The sequence below is a fragment of the Canis lupus genome, chromosome 23, assembly GCF_048164855.1.
Source record: "Canis lupus baileyi chromosome 23, mCanLup2.hap1, whole genome shotgun sequence".
Taxonomy (NCBI): domain Eukaryota; kingdom Metazoa; phylum Chordata; class Mammalia; order Carnivora; family Canidae; genus Canis; species Canis lupus.
The window spans coordinates 24636296-24660142 of NC_132860.1; the positions used below are offsets into that span (position 1 = coordinate 24636296).

A 23847-nucleotide genomic window follows, 5' to 3' on the forward strand; every position below is an offset into this window, starting at 1 on the left:
ATTCTTAAAGAAAGCTCTGCTTTCTTCAATACATGAAGAAATCAGTGTTTTACACTATAAAATGACACTTGTCAACAGATTTAAATTATAGTTATTCTCTAATTGGCCTTTAGATGAATACATTTCTAAATCCCTTCACATTTCATATTTTCTAATATGTAGGAACCAATGTCACCTAATATCAGAGCTGGTATATTTTCCAATGATTTTATCCTTATTTTTCTTCCCAGATTGAAGAGGTCACGTCCTTCTGGAGACCTCAACTGCTTTCCAAAGATGCTCCTTTCCCACTCCTATGTCAACATCTCCTTCTTCCAGCCACATGCCTTCCTGATGATTGGCATCCCAGGGCTGGAGGCTGTTCATGGATGGATCTCCATCCCCTTCTCTTTCATGTACACTGTGGCCCTCACTGGAAACTGCCTGATTCTCTTGGCTGTGAGGAGAACTCCCAGCTTGCACCAGCCCATGTACTACTTCCTGTCCATGCTGGCCCTCACTGATGTGGGCCTCACTCTGTCCACACTGCCAACCACCCTGGCTGTGCTCTGGTTTGATTATCGGCACATAGGCTTCAATGCCTGCCTGGTTCAGATGTTCTTCCTCCACTCCTTCTCTGTGGTGGAGTCATCAGTGCTCCTGGCCATGTCATTTGACCGCTTTGTGGCCATCTCTAACCCTCTTCGCTATGCAGCTACCCTCACCAATAATGTCATTATTAGGATTGGGCTGGCCATTATGGCTAGAGCCACTGTATCCCTCTTTCCAGGGCCCTTCTTATTGAAGCGACTGAACTTTTGCCCTGACAAGATCCTCCTGTCCCATTCCTTCTGTTTCCATGCAGATGTCATGAAACGGGCTTGTGCTGACATTACTGTCAACATCCTTTATGGGCTATATGTAGTTTTATCCACAGTAGGTGTAGACTCTTTGTTTATTGTCCTGTCCTATACCCTTATTCTTCATACAGTGATGGGTCTGGCCTCTCCCAGGGAGCGTGTCCGAGCCCTCAACACATGTGTGTCTCATATATTAGCTGTTCTGATTTTCTACATCCCAGTCATAGGAGTGTCAATGATCCACCGTTTTGGGAGGCACCTGCCTCACATTGTACATGCTCTGGTTGCCTATGTGTACCTGGTGGTGCCCCCTGTGCTCAACCCCATCATCTACAGTGTGAAATCCAAGCCCATTAGGGAGGCTATGCTCAGACTGCTGAGAAAGAAGAGGAAAGGCTGATGAAACCAAGAAATAACCACAGAATCTGAGGAAAAACATAGCCAGTCTTATGTCCAGAAAGCCCTTACTCAGATACCTGACCAAGACACATTATCAAGAGTATGACAAGCAAATAGATCCCCTCAGACTGATGGGTGGCAGTCTTCTTTTTTTTTTTCAAAATTTTATTTATTTATTCATAAGAGACATGGAGAGAGAGAGGCAGAGACATGGGCAGAGGGAGAAGCAGGCTTGCTGCAAGGAGTCTTATGTGGAACTCAATCCCAGGGTCCTGGGATCACACTTTGAGCCAAAGGCAGATGCTCAACCACTGAGCCACCCAGGTGTCCCAGCGGCAAATAGTCTTGATTCTTTCCTGCACTCATGTACATCTTTTTAATTCAGTATTTACCTGTGTGAGAGAGTCTGTGCTCATTACTAGAGATAGTAAAATGAATTATACATGATCTTGTCCCTCCACTATAGGACATAAACTTCTAAATACACAATTATAATTAAGTGTAATGAGATTATGATAGATATACACAAAGTGCTATAGAAACCTGGAAGAGGGTTTCCTGTCTCATCAAGAGGAAATGAGAAAAAAGTCAGGGAAGAAGGAGGCTGAAAGGTGAGTAGGAGTTTGTCACAGAAAAGGTGGGCAAGGGGAAGGCAAACTTAATAAAGGTAAAAGAATGTAAAAAACAGAAACAATGAAGTGTGAGGCACCTGGGTGGCTCAGTTAGTTAGCATCCAACTCATGATTTCAGCTCAGGTCATGATCTCAGGGTCGTGAGATCAAGCCCATGGTAGGTTCCATACCAGCAGAGTCTGCTTGGGATTCTCTCTTTCCTTCTCCCTCACCCTCTGCCCCTTCCACCCCTCCTCTAAAATAAATAAATAAATCTTTAAAACAAAAACAAAACACTAAGATGTGGAATTATCTGGTGTGTTTGTGGAAAGGTGAGCAGTCAGGCAGATGTGGCTCAGCATAATCAGTGTGTATGTTGGAGGGAGATCGACAGGAGATGAGATAGAAATGATGAACATTCCTTGTGCTTCTAGGGGCCTTTCAGACCTCATGGAAATATCTGCCCTCATTCCTTATTTAAGACTCAGTCATGGAAAGCCTATTGCTTTGTAAAAGGTTACATAGGTTTAACTATGTGCTACAAGTTTGAAAGGTGAAAGTGGAGAAAAAGAATACAAGGAAAGCATTTAAGAGATTTTTAAGAGTCTAGGGAAAAAAAAAGAGTGGAAGCTAGAGTTAAGTCGATAATGGGAAAAACTAAATGTATTCTTTAAAATTTTATCTCTATATTTCTCTTCTCTGTCCTCTGAAAGTGCTGGAAGCAATGAGCAAAGCTAGGGCCTATGTATTGGTTTTTACATACCATTCCCCACCACAAATAACCTAAAATCCTTTGAGCAATGGCTAATTCTAGGTACGAACCAGAAAAAACATAAAATGATAGTGGAATAGCTTATGATCCAAAGCAATATAGAACACAAAGACAGTAAGTTCACTTAAAAAGAATACACAGAATCTCATTTGAAAGGGCTACCAGTGGCTAGTGGCTACAGATGGATCAAACAGAACATTAAAAATAATTTTGACAGCAAACAGTTGTAACAAATTGAATTTTTAAAGAAAGTGTGAGTTCATAGTGATATTCTAAACAAAGAGGGAAAAAAGGAAAAAAGAACTCTTCTTTAGAAAGTATTGATAGATTTAAAAAATTACTTTTCTGTAGTTTTTAATGTAATTTTAAGATAACCAACAAAGCCTTAAAAGTATTGGAAAATAATATTCAAACAGTCTGAAAGTATCACTGTACATACCATTTACTAAATAGAAAAGGATGAATATGCCTTTACAATAAAGAGACCTCCAATTGCCACCTGAAGCAAATGATCAAATTTAGCTTAACCAATAATAAGAATTTGACCTTATGTACTTTCTGATTTGAAAATAAGGACACAAAAATCACATATGTAAAATTCTTATCAAAATGTTCAACCTGGGGCAGCCTGGGTGGCTCAGTGGTTTAGTGCTGCCTTCAGCCCAAGGGCCTGATCCTAGAGACCTGGGATCAAGTCCCAAGTCAGGCTCCCTACATGGAGCCTGCTTCTCCCTCTGCCTGTGTCTCTGCCTCTCTCTCTCTCTCTCTCTTTCTCTCTCTCTCTCTCTCTCCCTGTGTCTCTCATGAATAAATAAATAAAATCTTTTAAAAAATGTTCAACTTGAATCTAATCATGAGAAAGTAATAGAAAAATCTTGAATATGGCTACCACCACACACACACACACACACACACACACACACACACACACTGGCCCAGTATCTTTAAAAATGCAATTTTACAAAAACAGTGTTGGGTAATTAATCTAAATTAAAGGAGATTAAAGGGACATTACAACCAAATACTAGCACTAACCAGTCATTATTAGGAACAAATTGTGAAATCTAAATATGTATTATATATTGATAACATTATTAGGTTAGCACAATTTGCTTAGATTTGAAAATAGTTTTGTGATTATGTAGGAGGACCTATTTTTAGAAGATGAATGGTTAATATTTACTTTTTATTTTTTATATATTTTTATTGGAGTAACACTATAATGTTTACGATCTACTTTTTCTGCAGAAAAAGTGTGTAACTATGTGGTGTGTGTGTGTTTGTGTGTGTGTGCATACATGTCTGAGACGGTGTGGAGGGAGAAAGCAAGTGAACCCCAACCCCCTGATCCTATAACCTCAAGAAAGATAGTTTAGTCTCTCAAGTAATTATTAAATGAATGCTGAGAGAGATCCTAAAACTAAGCATGGGCATGCTAATCTGTTGGTGTCAAGAATGCAGAATCAGAATGCAAAGGAAGGAAAATAGTTATATTTCTTCTTGGTTAGAATATACCTTCCACTAAGACTTGAATTGGGATTTTGCCCATTCCCATCCCAAGCCAAGTAAGGAGTTTGCTTTCACAGTGATCCCTAAGTACCTTGTGTTTCCTTCAATTGCAGTACTTAATACACTATACTGTAATTATAAATAATTGCATATGAGACTTTGAAATCCTTGAAGCTAGGGAACAGTGATGATGTTCTATCTATTTCTGTGTTCTCAATGCTTAACTCAGGCCTGGCACATAAAAACACATTGCTTAATAAATAATGTTCTAGTGAATGAATGAAGGAAAGAAGATAGTAAAGGAAGGTAGCACAAAGCTTATAGGTCTGGTCAGAAACAAAGATCTCTGGGTGCAGATCCTAGCACTGCTCCCCCAGTTTACGTGCAAATGTAGGCAACAGAGGATGAATGTATAACTATACAGCCCTGGGGAGTGGATCTCCCAGCTTCATCTACTGCTGTAGTGGTCAATACTACTTTCTCCATCTTAACTGGAACACTCTATCCTTCCAGGAAGAGATTAAAGATTCTGTCTTCTGGGATCCCTGGGTGGCTCAGCAGTTTAGCACCTGCCTTCAGCCCAGGGTGTGATCCTGGAGTCCCAGGATCGAGTCCCACATCGGGCTCCTTGCACGGAGCCTGCTTCTCCCTCTGCCTGTATCTCTGCCTTTTTCTCTCTCTTTCATTAATAAATAAATAAATAAAATCTTTTAAAAAAAGATTCTGTCTTCTGTGTTTTATTCCTTAATCTCTCTTCCAAGCTCTTTGAAGCTGGCACACACCTCTTTCAGAGAATTTATCACTTGCTATTGAAATCATCTTTTGTACTGATCTATTCCTGTTCCTAGAAGGCAATTACTGATTGACTCATTCACACCGAATGCCTTCATTACCTATAAAAGGGACTGGCCCAGACATTGCTTCAGGGACATTATTTGAATAAATCTATGTATAAATCAAAATTCCTGAACAAATATCCTGATGTTTATTTAATAACTAGTTACTAAGTTCACACCACCCTCCAAGCAATGGAAGCTATAGATTTAGTTCTTCACAGCTGTGGAGCAAATGGGCATCCTATGCTCATAAAGGGCTTCTTCTTGCTCAAAAATGGCTTTCCCCTGGCCTTCTTGGTTGCCGGAGATTATAATATCAGAGACTAAGCTTTAGCTATGCATCGCTATTTTGCCTCAGCTCTTAAATTTCAATGTCTCTGGGATAGACACACTTTCATTCCAAAGTCATCCCAAGGGACCACTGAGGCAGGCACTTTCTTCACTGGCAGGCACACTGGCAGAAAATTGAGGGAGTTGTCAAGTTGAAGTAGGATTTGGAGGCCAATGTTTGGAAATATAAATGTTCTCTTAAGATGCTTCTGTAAATATCTCTTTGAATCCTGATATTAATTCTTTTGGATGTACATCCAGAAGTTGAATTACTGGATGATACAGTAGTTCTACTTCTAATTTTTTGAAGACCTGCATACTGTTTTCCATAGAGGCTATACCAGTTTACATTACTGCCAACAGTGCACAAAGGCTCCAATTTGTCCACATCCTTATCAATATTTGTTATCATTTGTTTTTTCTTTCTCTTTTTTTGGATGATAACTACCTTAAATATTATGTGATGGTATCTCATCATGGTTTTGGAAACCATGAGATCACTTTGGGTTATTTTTGATTTGCGTTTTGCTAATAATTAATGATGTTGAACATCTTTCATATACCTGTTGGCTATTTTTATGTTTTTGGAGAAATGTGTATTCAATTCCTTTGCACATTTTTTAATCAGGTTATTTGGTTTTTTGCTACTGAGTTTTAAGAGCTCCTTATATATATTTTTATATTAATCCTCTAGCAGGTACATGGTTTACAAATACTTTCTGCCTTTTTACTCTGTTGTTTCCTTTGCTGCGCATTAACTTTTTAGTTTGATGTAGACATACTTATCTAATTTTGCCTTTATTGATTGTGTTTTTGGTGCTATATCTAATAAAATATTGCCAAGTTCAATGTCATCAAGATTCTTCTCTGTTTTCTTCTAGGAGTTTCATAATTTCAAGTCTGTTTTTTGTATATGGTATAAGATAAGAATATGACATCATTCATTTGCATGAGGATACCCAGTTTTGCCAAGCATTTATTAAGGAAACTGTCTTTTCTCCATTGCATATTTTTGGGACTCTTATCAAAAATCAGATGACTGTAGGTATGTCATTAATTTCTGGGTTCTCTATCCCAAATATCAGTTTTTATACCAGTACCATACTGATTTTTTTTAATTTTTAAAATAATCTCTGCACCTAGCATGAGGTTCAAACTCATGACCCTGAGATCAAGAGTTGCATGTTCTACCAACTGAGCCAGCCAGGTGCCAAGTACCAATACTGTTTTAAATTACTGTAGATTTACAAAGTATTTTGAAATCAGGAAATGTGATGCCTCCACCCTTGTTCTTCTATCTCAGACTGCTTTGACTATTTTGGGTCTCTTGTAGTTCCATATGAATTTTAGGATTATTTTTTCCTATTTCTATAAAAAAATGCCATTGAGATTTTCATAGGAATTGCACTGAATTCACAGATCACTTTGGGTAAGATGAATATTTTGATAATATTAAATCTTTCAACTCAGGAACATGCAATGTCTTTTCATTTATTTGGGTCTTAATTTCTTTCATCAATAATTTAGTTTTTTGAGTATAAGTCTCACCTCCTTGGTTAAGTTTACTCTTAAGTATTTTATTCTTTTTTTTTTTTTTTAAGATTTATTGATTAATTTTAGAGAAAGAGAGAACACAGCAGGGAGGGTCAGAGAGAGAGAGAGAGTCTGAAGCAGACTCTGCACTGAGCATGGAGCCCATCATGGGGCCCAATCTCAAGACCCTAAGATCACAACCTAAGCTAAAACCAAGTGTCAGACACTCAACTGACTGCACCACCTAGAGGCCCCTTTTATTTTTTCTAAAGATTTAATTTATTTATTTGAGGGAGGGCAGGGGAGGGGCAAAGGGAGAGGGAAAGGGACAAGCAGATTCCCTGCTGAGCACAGAGCTCAACATGAGGCTTTATGTGGGGCTTAATCCCAGGACCTTGAGATCATGACCTAAACCAAAGTTAGTGGCTTAACCAATTGAGCTACCCAGGCACCCCATCTAAGTACTATTCTTTTGGATGTTACTGTAAATGGGATTGTTTTATTAATTTCTTTTTTGGATTGTTCACTGTTTGTATATAGAAACACAACTGATTTTTGAATATTGATTTTGTTTCCTGTAATTTCTAAATTGTTTTATTAGTTCTAACAGTTTTTTAATGGCATTTTGGGAGTTTTCTATATATAAGATCATGTTGCCTCCAAGGAAGAATAATTTTACTTCTTACATTACAATCTGAATGCTTTTATTTCTTTTTTTTTTTTTTGGATGCTTTTATTTCTTTTTGTTGTTTAATTGTTCTTGTTAGGACTTTTAGTTCTGTGTTTAAAAAAGTGGAAAGAATAGGTATCATTGCCTTGTTCCTGATCTTAAAGGAAAAAAATCTTTTAGTTTTTCATTGTTGAGTATGATGTTAGCTGTGGGTTTGTCATGTATATCTTTTTTTATGTCGAGATACACTTCTTACATACCCAGTGCTCCCATTTTCATTGCAGCATTATTCACCATAGCCAAGATCCAACAATCCAAATGTTCATCAAAAGATGAATGATAAAGACAATGTAGTATATACATATTGTAGAATAGTAGTTAGCCTTAAAAAAAAAAGGAAATCCTATCATTTTTAACAAGGAAACTTTTGGAGTTGATGGATATGTCTATTACCTTGATTGTAATGATAAATTTATGAATGTATGCATATGTCCAAATTCATTAAACTGCATACATTAAGTGCCATTTTTTGCACATCAATTATACCTCAATAAACCAGCTATGCACATACATACACACAGATACTTTTGCATTTCAGATCTGTGGCCTCTTCATGTTTTCAATTTACTTCACTCTATTAGAAAAAAAGATAGCAAAGAAAATTTCCTAGGTTGGAAGACATTCTGTATCTTTAAAAACATAAAAATAGAGATGCAGAAGCTCCCAGTAAACATTGGTGCTCCCATTCATCTCTCTCTCTCTCTCTCTCTCTCTCTCTCTCTGCCTTGGGCCATTTATTTCCCATCTATCATCTCAGGTCACTTGATACACATTTGCTGTGCAACAGAATGGGGCTTTAACAATGATGTTACATGAAGAATAGACAGGAAGTAAAGGTACTTAACCTGCATGAACAACCCTAGGGGCCACAGACAGAGTGGAGGGAGATACAATGAACCCTGAGTCTCTGAAAGGTACTACTTGGAGAGGCCAGAAAGCATTCAATGTGACTCCAGATGCCTGGTTTAATATCATTAAAGAGCACAGTAAGTAAAGGGGAAAATTGAAATGCCAAATAAAACTTCCTGCAGATTGTGGTAAAGAATGGCTAAACCTAGAGATGATGATGATTCTAAACCTCTCCTCCACAATTCAGTTACTCAAATATCTCACTTGCCTTATAACTCTCTATCAACACATATATCCCCATACATTTTCTATTGCCTGGGAAAAAGTAAGCACAGACTATTATTCTCTGTGGCTGTGGCTTGGACATCCCTGGAGAGTAGCAACTCACTAAGGCATCTAGCCAGTGGTATAAAGGGAGTATCTTACTTGCAGAGTTTGCCTGGGCTTCTTAAGGATCTGGAGAGGTAGAGAAGGCTGTAACAAGTAAGGTGAGTATGTTAGGCCCTAGATACAATCCCTTATACACTATTTAGAAGGATAGGGGCCTGGTTAATTAGTGTAAGATCCCCTTTCATCAGCTGCTGCCAAGAGGAGGAGTCAATGGGATGCGGGTGAACAGATGTCAGAAGCAGGAAAGAAAGGAAGGAGGCCAGGACTTCCAAAGACAGCACATCTACATCCCTAGATAATGCAAAGAAAATGTAAGTGGCTATTTTCCTAAAGCACAGAAATTTCCTGATTCAGATAATTATTCAGAAACCCAGACTTGGGGCACCTGGGTGGCTCTGTGGTTGAGTGTCTGCCTTCAGCTCAGGGTGTGATCCTGGGGTCCTGGGATAAAGTCCCACTTCAGGCTTCCTGCAGGGAGCCTGCTTCTTCCTCTGCCTATGTTTCTGCCTCTCTCTCCATGGCTCTCATGAATAAATAAATAAAATCTTTAAAAAAAGGACTAAGAAAATTTCTAAAAAAGAAAGAAAGAAGAAAGAAAGAAAGAAAGAAAGAAAGAAAGAAAGAAAGAAAGGAGAAAGAAGAAAGAAAAGAAAAGAAAAGAAAAGAAAAGAAAAGAAAAGAAAAGAAAAAGAAAAGAAAAGAAAGAAAAGAAAAGAAAAGAAAAGAAAAGAAAAGAAAAGAAAAGAAAAGAAAAAAGAAACCCAGACTCAGTGTCCAAGCAGATTTGTATCCTTTTGCTTCTCTAAGTAGGGCAACAGCATAACAGTATATTAAAATCCTATCCCAGAGAGCATCCTGCAGGTGATCTCAATGTTTGCTTGGTGTCCCAACTCTCCTTATAAGATTGACCTTCAAAATCTTCTGAGTAAGAGCCTTTTAGAAAAGCACTAGGTGTATATATTGCAAAATCATTACAGCATAGCATTACATAGCACCTCCCTCACATCACATGATTGTCATTTCTTTTTTGTGGGGGAAAAAAAAGGAATGGACTTGGCTTTGGGTTAAGAAAGCATGGTGGATTCAGCCCTTTGTTTTCTGGCAACTTGACTTTCCCAGACACACCCAGTAACAAGTTCACAGAATCCCAAAGTGTTCAAACAGAAATTATTTATTTCCTTAAGGGAGAGCTATAATTTGTAGTATCTTTGACCCTTTGATGTCCTGGAGATAATAACAGAAGACCAAACCCAGTGTGAATTCCAGGTTTAAGTAATTTAATATAATGTTTTTGGACTTCATGAGAGCCACAAAACATGTCAATCCAACCTGGCTACTAAAATGAGCAGGAAAAAAAAAACTGTCCTTTTTTTTAAGATTTTATTTATTTATTCATGAGAGACAGAGAGAGAGAGAGAAAGAGAGAGAGGCAGAGACACAGGCAGAGGGAGAAGTAGGATCTATGCAGGGAGCCTGACACAGGACTCGATTCCAGGTCTCCAGGATCAGGCCCTGGGCTGATGGTGGTGGTAAACTGCTGAGCCACCTGGGCTGCCAAAATCTGTCCTTTCACCACAGAGAATCCCTTCTCAATGTCAGGCTCTTCATAAAACTATAATATTCCCAAAACATGAAAAGGGATAGAAAGGGTGAAATTGGCTTGACTGTTTAAGTATTGTCCTTAATTTTTGGCAACTTGTCTTAAATAGTACCCTCTAATTTTCCCTTGTGAGCTCTAGGCTTCTTGTAATATTGTTTAATTTAGCATTTGGATACTTCCACCACAGTCAAGAGCAATAGATCACATAAATTCCCAGAGTAGCATAGGACCCACACATATCAATGAGCAGACAAGGCAATTTCTACAATAAAATGGAGGATTTGCCACTTACTCAGTATTAGATAGATCAACGCAGGATAAAACAAGAGAGAGAATGGTGATATTATTCTTAGATATAATTAATTCTCAGATTCCTTCAAATTAAAGAGAGAGCACAGAATTCATCCTCTATTCTGATTTAAGCTACCAATGACAAAGAGTATTTCCTGGATTGATCCTAAAATAGTAGTATAAAAGTAGATACTAATTGCATTAATCTAAAGGAGTCATGTATCTTTACTATATATAAATCATATAGTATAAATTATGAATATATGCACATAAGAGGTGCTGTATTAAGGTTTTGGGTAAAGGAGAACTGAATTATAAAATTAAGGAACCTTCACTCAGTTATTCATTTTCTTATTCATTTATTGATTATCCTTGAAAAATTTTTAAAAATAAAATTTGAAAAGAAGACATTAACTTTGAAATCATCAAAATCAGAACAATGAGACTTAATGAGAATTTTGAAGAAATGTGACTTAGATTAGCAGAAATAAAAGCAGGAATAAAGAAATAATTAGCAAAATAAGAGGCAAAGGGCTTTATAAGAAGGACACAAAGGGTCACAATGAGGAGTAAAAGAATGATTTTGTAGATTTTGTGAGAAATAAGAAAGTGCTTTATTTGCAGGGCTCCAAAACATGTAACCATGAAACATCAGAAGAGAACAAGCTCTTCCAAATAATCTGGTCCAACCTGCCCCACACTTTATAAATCTCCACCATGTAGGACAACTCATGGCCAATACAAGCAATGTAAAACCACTGAAAGTGTATAAGCCAAACAGTCCTGACTTTGGACTCATTTCCTGAATGGCCTATAAGAACTCATTAAGCCTCTCCCCTCCAGTTTTATTTTTTTGATATTATCATTATTATATTATTTATTAAAAAGATATAATACTTAACTTATATGGTTCTTTTTTAAGATTTTATTTATTTGAAAGAGAGAGAGCATGAGCAGGAGGGGCAAAGGGAGAGGGAGAGAGAATCTTGAGTAGATTCCACACTGACTGAGCACAGAGCCAATATGGGGCTTGATCTCATGACCCTGAGGTCACCACCTGAGCAAAAACCAAAAGTCAGACACTCAACCAACTGTACGACCCAGGGGCACCAAACTTATATGGTTCTTTTGAGACCAAGAGATATTATTTACAAACAAACAATAAGTGAGGGGTCTAACATCTGAAACATAATAGATATTCAATAATTGGTAAATTTATTTGTTCAGTATTAGATACTAAAATTAGTGACATTAATAGGACAGATCCTACTAAACACTAAAGGAGACTAAATTTATGTCTTTGATTCATGTTTTCAGTTGATGTCTATGGATATTCTAACTCTTGGAAAAGTATCTCAGGTCCATATTCCCTGGGGCTATGGCCCTCACAGCTAGGTCAGGTCTCTCTGCTGACTGATTTACAGGAAGGCACACTCAAGGACAAGTCAAGACCTCAAGGTGGGTGTGCTGAGAGCTGAACAAAATGTTTGGCTGGATTTCTAAAGGATGTGGAGACTGCTGAATGAATGGAATTAGGGGATTATTCCTGAAAAGCAACATGTAGCCTGGATTACAAGGACATCCAATTACCCAGGCTGAATACTCTGGACAAGGCATAGATGAACCACAGATATTTAAGTGTTTTCAATGACCTGGGGAAAATGAAATGTCTCTTCATTTACCAAAACTTTCCTAGTACTTATGTTAATTTTCAGCCTGGGACTTTATCATTACTGGGACATAATTAAAAGAGTATGTCCTAGGATTTATATTCAAACCCTCCAAACACAAAAAGACCTTGAGTTCTAATAACTGGCTCAGGGGAAAGCTGCAGTATTTTCTTCTTTAGATGGACTTCAGAATTTTTCTTTTTTTACTTTAGCTAAAATATTTCCCTTCTCTTTCAGCAAGGTAATTATGAGACAACAATGAGATAATTATGTGAAGGTACTTAGAATACTGCAAAATGCAATATCAATGGGATAACAATAATGATCAGGACACATCTAGATAAAGATGGTGATGATGACAATGATTGATGATGATGAGTACTTAAAGTGCTTTACATATTAAAGAGTATTAACAAACATCACTTCATGTAATGAAGACAGTGCTCGCTAGGGTGGAAACAGTATAGAATTTACATTTAGAAACAACTAAATTCTAAGTCCATTTCAGTCATTTATTTTCTGGTAATCATGAGGAATTTAAAGTATCCCCTACATTCTACATTTGTTTGAGGACATATTAGCTAACATATGTACATTCCTGGAACAGTTAATAATACAGAGAGCTGAGAAAGTGGGAAATAATTAATGAAAAGACCTATAGAGCATAAATAAATGTCTTCCTAATAACAAGTGTCCTGTCATTGTCTTTCTGTCTGTCCAGACTAAAGAGGTCACATCTTTCTGGAGACCTCAACTGCTTTCCAAAGATGCTCCCTTCCCACTCCTATGTCAACATCTCCTTCTTCTAGCCACATGCCTTCCTGATGATTGGCATCCCAGGGCTGGAGGCTGTTCATGGATGGATCTCCATCCCCTTCTCTTCCATGTACACTGTGGCCCTCACTGGAAACTGCTTGATTCTCTTGGCTGTGAGGAGAACTCCCAGCTTGCATCAACCCATGTACTACTTCCTGTCCATGCTGGCCCTCACTGATGTGGGCCTCACTCTGTCCACACTGCCCACCACCCTGGCTGTGCTCTGGTTTGATTATCGGCAAATCGGCTTCAATGCCTGCCTGGTCCAAATGTTCTTCCTCCACTCCTTCTCTGTGGTGGAGTCATCAGTGCTCCTGGCCATGTCATTTGACCGCTTTGTGGCCATCTCTAACCCTCTTCACTATGCAGCTATCCTCACCAATAATGTCATTATTAGGATTGGGCTGGCCATTGTGGCCCGTGCTACCCTGTCTCTCTTCCCAGTGCCCTTCCTGCTTAAACGTCTGAACTTCTGCCCTGACAAGATTCTCTTGTCCCACTCATTCTGTTTCCATCCTGATGTGATGAGAAGAGCCTGTGCTGACATCACCATAAACATCCTCTATGGGCTCTATGTGGTACTGTCCACTGGTGGCATAGATTCTCTGTTCATCATCCTCTCCTATGCTCTCATCCTACACACAGTCCTGGGACTGGCCTCCCCCAGGGAGCGCATCCGGGCCTTCAACACCTGTGTCTCTCATATCCTGGCTGTCTTTGTCTTCTTCATCCCAGTCATTACTATGTCCATGATCCACCGTTTTGGGAGGCACCTACCCACTGTTGTACATGCCCTGGTTGCCTATGTGTACCTGGTGGTGCCCCCTGTGCTCAACCCCATCATCTACAGTATGAAATCCAAGCCCATCAGGGAGGCCATGATTAGGATGCTAAAGAGGTAAGGCCAAGGTTGATGAAACTATGAAATATAGCAGGGTCTGGGTACCATAAAAGAAACTTCCTGTACCTTTCAGGAATCTGCTACCTCAGCAAGTACTGAAAATTCCTAGTCAAGGCTAGTGGGAAGATGATCAGGATTATTCATGTTGCAAACTTACATTTACCATTACTTCGTACTGGAAATAGTGCTGAGGATTAAAGATTTAAAATATATTAAACATGATCCTTTCTCTCCACAAACACACAAAGGCAGGTAAATCCAAAACTGGAATACAAGTACCGTAATAAAGTTCTGTGTAATTGATTATTAGAGGGACTGCAAATAGTAGTTGCCAGAACTTACCTGGGAAGATCAGATATACCTCTACAAAGGAGAGAATACTTTTTACTTAATTTTGAAAAAAAAAGTTAGGGTTTTTCTAGGCAAAATAGGAATTCAGTAAAAAAGAGAAAAACCTAGGAAGAAAGAGCAAAATGAAAACAAAAAGACTCCATGTTTCAAAGAAGTAAATGTGTTTGTGTAAAGATAAGCATTCCTGCACTTCTTTATATCTCTACCACTTGTTATATCTGTATAGGTGTGACTGTGACATAGAGTTTGAAGAGGGAGTGGTATGGGACAAAGCCAGAAAGAAAATGAAACAATGAAAGTGGTATGGTTTGGGCTGCACAAACTGTATAGAATTGTACAGAATTGCACATACTATGCTGAGTAGTTTGGTTTGTCCAAAAACATATGAATCATTTTTAAATATTTTTACTATAAAATAAGTTAGGAGTATGAATTGCAGGATAGAAGTGTGTTGACAGGAGTACCTGGGGAGCTCAGTCAGTTGGGCATCTGCCTTCAGCTCGGGTTGTGATCCTGGGTTCTGGGATTGAGCCCCATGTCAGGCTCCCTGCTCAGCAGGGAGTCTCCTTCTCCCTCTCCTTCAGCTCTTCCCCACTGCTCCTGTGCCACTCTCTCTATCAAATAAATAAATAAAATCTTAAAAAAGAGACGTGTGTTGACATATAAGCAAGACTTAAGCCAAAAAGACTTATTAGTTTAAGCTCTTATCTGGTCTCAGGGTCTACTCAGACACCATTTACTCTGCCTGTAATGTTCTCATCTCCCCCCCTTATATTTCCAGTTTCACTTCTCATTAGTCAAGTAGAAACCTAATTTCTCAGAAAATCCTGCCCAATTCTCTTTTCCACATTATTCACTGAACTGTGTCACTATGTGAAATATGCACATATGTAATATTCCATAGTCTGTCACTTAACTAGTCACTTAACAGTTACTTAACTAGACTGTAAACCCCAAGCAAAGGTGCCAAAATATATTCAGTTTCTAGTGGCATCTGTGGAATAATAGCTACTTAATAATTCTTTTGAATGTATACATGAATTTGAATGGGGAAAAGGGCAATAGATTAATTAAGAGATAACCTGGAGATGTTTACTCCAAGGAGCCTCTAGTCTCTCAGAGAAAATATGTATTGACCACTGAGCCCAATGTGGGGCTTGAAATCATGACCTGAGCTAAAATCACAAGTCAGACACTTAACCGGCTGAGCTACACAGGAGCCCCTTGAGTGTACCTTATTACAAAGTGAAGATAAAAGGGGATGTGTCTTTCTTCTTACCCACCCCCTACTCCTCCCAAAAGTATGAGGTTCAGTATTTTAAGATCTTAGTATAATAGTGTCTGTACTGGGTAAGAAGGCTCATGTGTTATAGTGGTTAAGAACACAATCTTTAGAGTCAAGAAAGAAATCTTATTCAAAATCTCTCAAACCTGTCTCTTACATTTACCAGCTATCTAACTTGGGAGCATTTTGCCTTTTATGTATTAACAAAAAGAAGTTTTTTCTTTAGTGACCCCCATGTGCCAGGCACTCTACTAGGTAATGAGAATACAGAGGTACCAAAATCAAACTTTATTCTTATGGAAGGAATACTATAAATTCCCTATATTAAACTCAACTGTGCCATTTAACATAACACAATCATAGGAGAGGCATTTTACCATATTCAATGGTTTGGGGAATTAGAGTAAGTATTGATGCAAATAAATGTAATTTAGTATCTAAAACAACACCCATTTTTTATTTCACATTCTGCAGGTCAGAAATATGGATGGGCTTGGCTAGGTTCTCTAACTGGGAGTCCCATAGGCCAGAATCAAGGTGTCAGCCAACTGAGTTCTTATTTGGAAGCCCTAGACAAGAATTTGTTTCCATGTTCATTTGGGCTGTTGGTAGAAGCCAGCCAGTTCCTTGAGTTTGTGCAGCTGTTATCTATTGCCCTTCCTCAGCTCCTAAAGGCTGCTCATATGAGCCCTTTCATCATCAAACCATCAACAATGCATCACAGCTTCTTGTATTTTGAATATCTCTGTTTCTTCTGTCACCAGCTAGTTGCAGAAAAGTCTCTTCTTTTCTAAGGACCCATGTGGGCTCAAGCCCACCTATCTTAAAGTCAGCTATGCCATATAATAACACAATCACAGAAGTGATATTTCACATATTCAAAGGTTTTGGGAACTAGAACAGGATATTTTCATGGGGTGTTAAAATTCCGCCGACCACAGTGACAAAATAAATGGGTTATTTAATGGATAGTTCTATGAAAGTACACAATAAGGGTATCTGGCTTTTCTCAAAAAGTGGTAATTATGGGGATATCCAAATTTTGAAGAGAAGTTAACTAGGAAAAAAGAGAGTGTTTAGGGAAAGGTATATTAGGCACAGAAACCTCTGTCTCGGGGGGAGGAGCAAGATGGCGGAAGAGTAGGGTCTCCAAATCACCTGTCTCCACCAAATTACCTAGAAAACCTTCAAATTATCCTGAAAATCTATCAATTCGGCCTGACATTTAAAGAAGACCAGTTGGAATGCTACAGTGAGAAGAGTTCGCGCTTCTATCAAGGTAGGAAGACGGGGGAAAAGAAATAAAGAAACAAAAGGCCTCCAAGGGGGAGGGGCCGCGAGGAACCGGGCTGAGGCCGGGGCGAGTGTCCCCAGGACAGGAGAGCCCCGTCCCGGAGGAGCAGGAGCTGCACCGACCTTCCCGGGGGAAAGGGGCTCGCGGGGAGTTGGAGCAGGACCCAGGAGGGCGGGGATGCCCTCGGGCTCCCCGGGACAGTAACAGCAACTGCGCGCCCAGGAGAGTGCGCCGAGCTCCCTAAGGGCTGCAGCGCGCACGGCGGGACCCGGAGCAGCTGGAGGGGCTCGGGGGGCGGCTCCGCGGAGGGGGCTGCGCGGCCCCGGGAGCAGCTCGGAGGGGCTCGGGCAGAGGAAGAGGCTCCGTGCGGAGGGGGCTGCGCGGTTCCAGGAGCAGCTCGGAGGGGCTTGGGCGGCAGCTCCGCGGAGGGGGCTGCGCGGCCCGGGAGCGCGAATCCAACAGCGCAGGCTCCGGAGCACAGGGCGCCAGGACACAGCCCAGGATCCGGCCTCCCCGGGACAGGCAGAGGCCGGGAGGGCCCAGGACAGCAAGGAAGCTTCTGCCCCGAGCTGAGCAGATCAGCGGCCCCGCCCCGGAGCCTCCAGGCCCTGCAGACGGAGTTCCTGCCGGAGCTGAATCCAGGTTTCCAGAGCTGCCCCGCCACTGGGGCTGTTCCTCCTGCGGCCTCACGGGGTAAACAACCCCCACTGAGCCCTGCACCAGGCAGGGGCACAGCAGCTCCCCCAAGTGCTAACACCTGAAAATCAGCACAACAGGCCCCTCCCCCAGAAGATCAGCTAGACGGACAACTTCCAGGAGAAGCCAAGGGACTTAAAGAACACAGAATCAGAAGATACTCCCCCGTGGTTCTTTTTTTGTTTTGTTTTGTTTTGTTTTGCTTTTTAATTTGTTTCCTTCCCCCACCCCCTTTTTTTCTCCTTTCTTTTTCTTTCTCTTTTTCTTTTTTTTTTTTTTTCGTTTTTTTTCTTCCCATTTTTTTCTCTTTCTCTTTTCTTTCCTTCTTTCTCTCCTCTCTTTTTCTCTTTTTCCCAATACATCTTGCTTTTGGCCACTCTGCACTGAGCAAAATGACTAGAAGGAAAACCTCACCTCAAAAGAAAGAATCAGAAACAGTCCTCTCTCCCACAGAGTTACAAAATCTGGATTACAATTCAATGTCAGAAAGCCAATTCAGAAGCACTATTATACAGCTACTGGTGGCTCTAGAAAAAAGTATAAAGGACTCAAGAGACTTCATGACTGCAGAATTTAGAGCTAATCAGGCAGAAATTAAAAATCAATTAAATGAGATGCAATCCAAACTAGAAGTCCTAACGACGAGGGTTAAGGAGATAGAAGAACGAGTGAGTGACATAGAAGACAAGTTGATGGCAAAGAGGGAAACTGAGGAAAAAAGAGACAAACAATGAAGATAGATTAAGGGAAATAAATGACAGCCTGAGGAAGAAAAACCTACATTTAATTGGGGTTCCCGAGGGCACCAAAAGGGACAGAGGTCCAGAATATGTATTTGAACAAATCATAGCTGAAAACTTTCCTAACCTGGGAAGGGAAACAGGCATTCAGATCCAGGAAATAGAGAGATCCCCCCCTAAAATCAATAAAAACCGTTCAACACCTCGACATTTAATAGTGAAGCTTGCAAATTCCAACGATAAACAGAAGATCCTTAAAGCAGCAAGAGACAAGAAATCCCTGACTTTTATGGGGAGGAGTATTAGGGTAACATCAGACCTCTCCACAGAGACCTGGCAGGCCAGAAAGGGCTGGCAGGATATATTCAGGGTCCTAAATGAGAAGAACATGCAACCAAGAATCCTTTATCCAGCAAGGCTCTCATTCAGAATAGAAGGAGAGATAACGAGCTTCCAAGACAGGCAGGAACTGAAAGAATATGTGACCTCCAAACCAGCTCTGCAAGAAATTTTAAGGGGGACTCTTAAAATTCCCCTTTAAGAAGAAGTTCAGTGGAACAGTCCACAAAAACAAGGACTGAATAGATATCATGATGACACTAAACTCATATCTCTCAATAGTAACTCTGAATGTGAACGGGCTTAATGACCCCATCAAAAGGCGCAGGGTTTCAGACTGGATAAAAAAGCAGGACCCATCTATTTGCTGTCTACAAGAGACTCATTTTAGACAGAAGGACACCTACAGCCTGAAAATAAAAGGTTGGAGAACCATTTACCATTCGAATGGTCCTCAAAAGAAAGCAGGGGTAGCCATCCTTATATCAGATAAACTAAAATTTACCCCAAAGACTGTAGTGAGAGATGAAGAGGGACACTATATCATACTTCAAGGATCTATTCAACAAGAGGACTTAACAATCCTCAATATATATGCCCCGAATCTGGGAGCTGCCAAATATATAAATCAATTATTAACCAAAGTGAAGAAATACTTAGATAATAATACACTTATACTTGGTGACTTCAATCTAGCTCTTTCTATACTCGATAGGTCTTCTAAGCACATCTCCAAAGAAACGAGAGCTTTAAATGATACACTGGACCAGATGGATTTCACAGATATCTACAGAACTTTACATCCAAACTCAACTGAATACACATTCTTCTCAAGCGCACATGGAACTTTCTCCAGAATAGACCACATATTGGGTCACAAATCGGGTCTGAACCGATACCAAAAGATTGGGATTGTCCCCTGCATATTCTCAGACCATAATGCCTTGAAATTAGAACTAAATCACAAGAAGAAGTTTGGAAGGACCTCAAACACGTGGAGGTTAAGGACCATCCTGCTAAAAGATAAAAGGGTCAACCAGGAAATTAAGAAAGAATTAAAAAGATTCATGGAAACTAATGAGAATGAAGATACAACCGTTCAAAATCTTTGGGACACAGCAAAAGCAGTCCTAAGGGGGAAATACATCGCAATACAAGCATCCATTCAAAAACTGGAAAGAACTCAAATACAGAAGCTAACCTTACACATAAAGGAGCTAGAGAAAAAACAGCAAATAGATCCTACACCCAAGAGAAGAAGGGAGTTAATAAAGATTCGAGCAGAACTCAACGAAATCGAGACCAGAAGAACTGTGGAACAGATCAACAGAACCAGGAGTTGGTTCTTTGAAAGAATTAATAAGATAGATAAACCATTAGCCAGCCTTATTAAAAAGAAGAGAGAGAAGACTCAAATTAATAAAATCATGAATGAGAAAGGAGAGATCACTACCAACACCAAGGAAATACAAACGATTTTAAAACCATATTATGAACAGCTATACACCAATAAATTAGGCAATCTAGAAGAAATGGACGCATTCCTGGAAAGCCACAAACTACCAAAACTGGAACAGGAAGAAATAGAAAACCTTAACAGGCCAATAACCAGGGAGGAAATTGAAGCAGTCATCAAAAACCTCCCAAGACACAAGAGTCCAGGGCCAGATGGCTTCCCCGGGGAATTTTATCAAACGTTTAAAGAAGAAACCATACCTATTCTCCTAAAGCTGTTTGGAAAGATAGAAAGAATGGAGTACTTCCAAATTCATTCTATGAGGCCAGCATCACCTTAATTCCAAAACCAGACAAAGACCCCACCAAAAAGGAGAATTACAGACCAATATCCCTGATGAACATGGATGCAAAAATTCTCAACAAGATACTGGCCAATAGGATCCAACAGTACATTAAGAAAATTATTCACCATGACCAAGTAGGATTTATCCCTGGGACACAAGGCTGGTTCAACACCCGTAAAACAATCAATGTGATTCATCATATCAGCAAGAGAAAAACCAAGAACCATATGATCCTCTCATTGGATGCAGAGAAAGCATTTGACAAAATACAGCATCCATTCCTGATCAAAACTCTTCAGAGTGTAGGGATAGAGGGAACATTCCTCGACATCTTAAAAGCCATCTATGAAAAGCCCACAGCAAATATCATTCTCAATGGGGAAGCACTGGGAGCCTTTCCCCTAAGATCAGGAACAAGACAGGGATGTCCACTCTCACCACTGCTATTCAACATAGTACTGGAAGTCCTAGCCTCAGCAATCAGACAACAAAAAGACATTAAAGGCATTCAAATTGGCAAAGAAGAAGTCAAACTCTCCCTCTTCGCTGATGACATGATATTCTACAGAGAAAACCCAAAAGTCTCCACCCCAAGATTGCTAGAACTCATACAGCAATTCGGTAGAGTGGCAGGATACAAAATCAATGCCCAGAAGTCAGTGGCATTTCTATACACTAACAATGAGACTGAAGAAAGAGAAATTAAGGAGTCAATCCCCTTTAAATTAAGGAGTCAATCCCCTTTACAATTGCACCCAAAAGCATAAGATACCTAGGAATAAACCTAACCAAAGATGTAAAGGATCTATACCCTCAAAACTATAGAACACTTCTGAAAGAAATTGAGGAAGACACAAAGAGATGGAAAAATATTCCATGCTCATGGATTGGCAGAATTAATATTGTGAAAATGTCAATGTTACCCAGGGCAATATACACGTTTAATGCAATCCCTATCAAAATACCATGGACTTTCTTCAGAGAGTTAGAACAAATTATTTTAATTTTTTTTTTTTTAGAACAAATTATTTTAAGATTTGTGTGGAATCAGAAAAGACCCCGAATAGCCAGGGGAATTTTAAAAAAGAAAACCATATCTGGGGGCATCACAATGCCATATTTCAGGTTGTACTACAAAGCTGTGGTCATCAAGACAGTGTGGTACTGGCACAAAAACAGACACATAGATCAGTGGAACAGAATAGAGAATCCAGAAGTGGACCCTGAACTTTATGGGCAACTAATATTCGATAAAGGACGAAAGACTATCCATTGGAAGAAAGACAGTCTCTTCAATAAATGGTGCTGGGAAAATTGGACATCCACATGCAGAAGAATAAAACTGGACCACTCTCTTTCACCATACACAAAGAGAAACTCAAAATGGATGAAAGATCTAAATGTGAGACAAGATTCCATCAAAATCCTAGAGAAGAACACAGGCAACACCCTTTTTGAACTCGGCCATAGTAACTTCTTGCAAGATACATCCACGAAAGCAAAAGAAACAAAAGCAAAAATGAACTATTGGGGCTTCATCAAGATAAGAAGCTTTTGCACAGCAAAGGATACAGTCAACAAAACTCAAAGACAACCTACAGAATGGGAGAAGATATTTGCAAATGACATATCAGATAAAGGGCTAGTTTCCAAGATCTATAAAGAACTTATTAAACTCAACAGCAAAGAAACAAACAATCCAATCATGAAATAGGCAAAAGACATGAACAGAAATCTCACAGAGGAAGACATAGACATGGCCAACATGCATATGAGAAAATGCTCTGCATCACTTGCCATCAGGGAAATACAAATCAAAACCACAATGAGATACCACCTCACACCAGTGAGAATGGGGAAAATTAACAAGGCAGGAAACAACAAATGTTGGAGAGGATGCAGAGAAAAGGGAACCCTCATACACTGTTGGTGGGAATGTGAACTGGTGCAGCCACTCTCGAAAACTGTGTGGAGGTTCCTCAAACAGTTAAAAATATACCTGCCCTACGACCCAGCAATTGCACTGTTGGGGATTTACCCCAAAGATACAGATGCAGTGAAACGCCGGGACACCTGCACCCCAATGTTTATAGCAGCAATGGCCACGATAGCCAAACTGTGGAAGGAGCCTCGGTGTCCAACGAAAGATGAATGGATAAAGAAGATGTGGTTTATGTATACAATGGAATATTACTCAGCTATTAGAAATGACAAATACCCACCATTTGCTTCAACGTGGATGGAACTGGAGGGTATTATGCTGAGTGAAGTCAGTCAGTCGGAGAAGGACAAACATATATGTTCTCATTCATTTGGGGAATATAAATAATAGTGAAAGGGAATATAAGGGAAGAGAGAAGAAATGTGTGGGAAATATCAGAAAGGGAGACAGAACGTAAAGACTGCTAACTCTGGGAAACGAACTAGGGGTGGTAGAAGGGGAGGAGGGCGGGGGGTGGGAGTGAATGGGTGACGGGCACTGGGGGTTATTCTGTATGTTAGTAAATTGAACACCAATAAAAAATAAATTAAAAAAAAGAAAAAAAAAAAGAAACCCCTGTCTCCAAAGAGTTTGTATAAGGGTAAGCATGGCACAGTGAAGGAACGGAATGAAAATCAGTGTGACTGGAAGTCAAAGAGCAAAGAGCCTATGGTTCAAGGCCAGTATGAAAACATAAATGAGAACCAATCGGAAATATGAGAAATTATTAATGTGCTAATCGTGGATGAGGGTGGTTTCAACATGATCACATTTATTTTAAAAATAGCATTTTATGTTGTGCTATAGAGAACAGATTAAAGTGATAAGGCATGCAAATTTATCAGTTAGAAGGCTATTGAAATAGTTGGGATGAAATTTAGTGGAAACTTGGACCAGTGGTATAGAGATAAAAAGAAAGAAAAAAATGATGGGCTCAAATTTATATAAGTAGAAAATATATAACTTGATTTTGGATCAAATATGAAGGGTAAGAGAAGAAAAAGGAATGGCCAAGCATGACTGCTAGTTTGGAATACTTCAGGGTAAATGGTAGTGTGATTAACTGAAATATGAAACATGAATAGAGAAACTTAGTTGGGTAAAGAATATTATGAGCTCAATTATGGACACTCTGAGCCTGAACTCCCTTAAAAGCATCCAAATGACTAGATTACATAGGCCATTAGACTTATAGCCCAGTACTCTAGATTAGCCAAATGGTCTGTCTAGAGATAAAATTTAAGTCATGAAATACAGATGGCAATGAAATCCATCAACCCAAG

At 39.5% G+C, this 23847-nt stretch overlaps 1 protein-coding gene, 1 long non-coding RNA gene and 1 pseudogene across 2 annotated transcripts in view; 2 read left to right on the forward strand and 1 right to left on the reverse strand.

The window, feature by feature from the left end:
* LOC140614920 (uncharacterized) overlaps window positions 1-23847 on the reverse strand; it is a 97514-nt gene that overhangs the window by 15189 nt on the left and 58478 nt on the right. The gene's annotated exons all lie outside the window — the stretch shown is intronic.
* Window positions 277-1239, forward strand: LOC140615553 (olfactory receptor 51I2-like). The gene has a single exon (XM_072795417.1). It carries the CDS (start codon window positions 277-279, stop codon window positions 1237-1239), a length of 963 nt encoding a protein of 320 aa, XP_072651518.1.
* Window positions 13127-14077, forward strand: LOC140615554 (olfactory receptor 51I2-like; annotated as a pseudogene).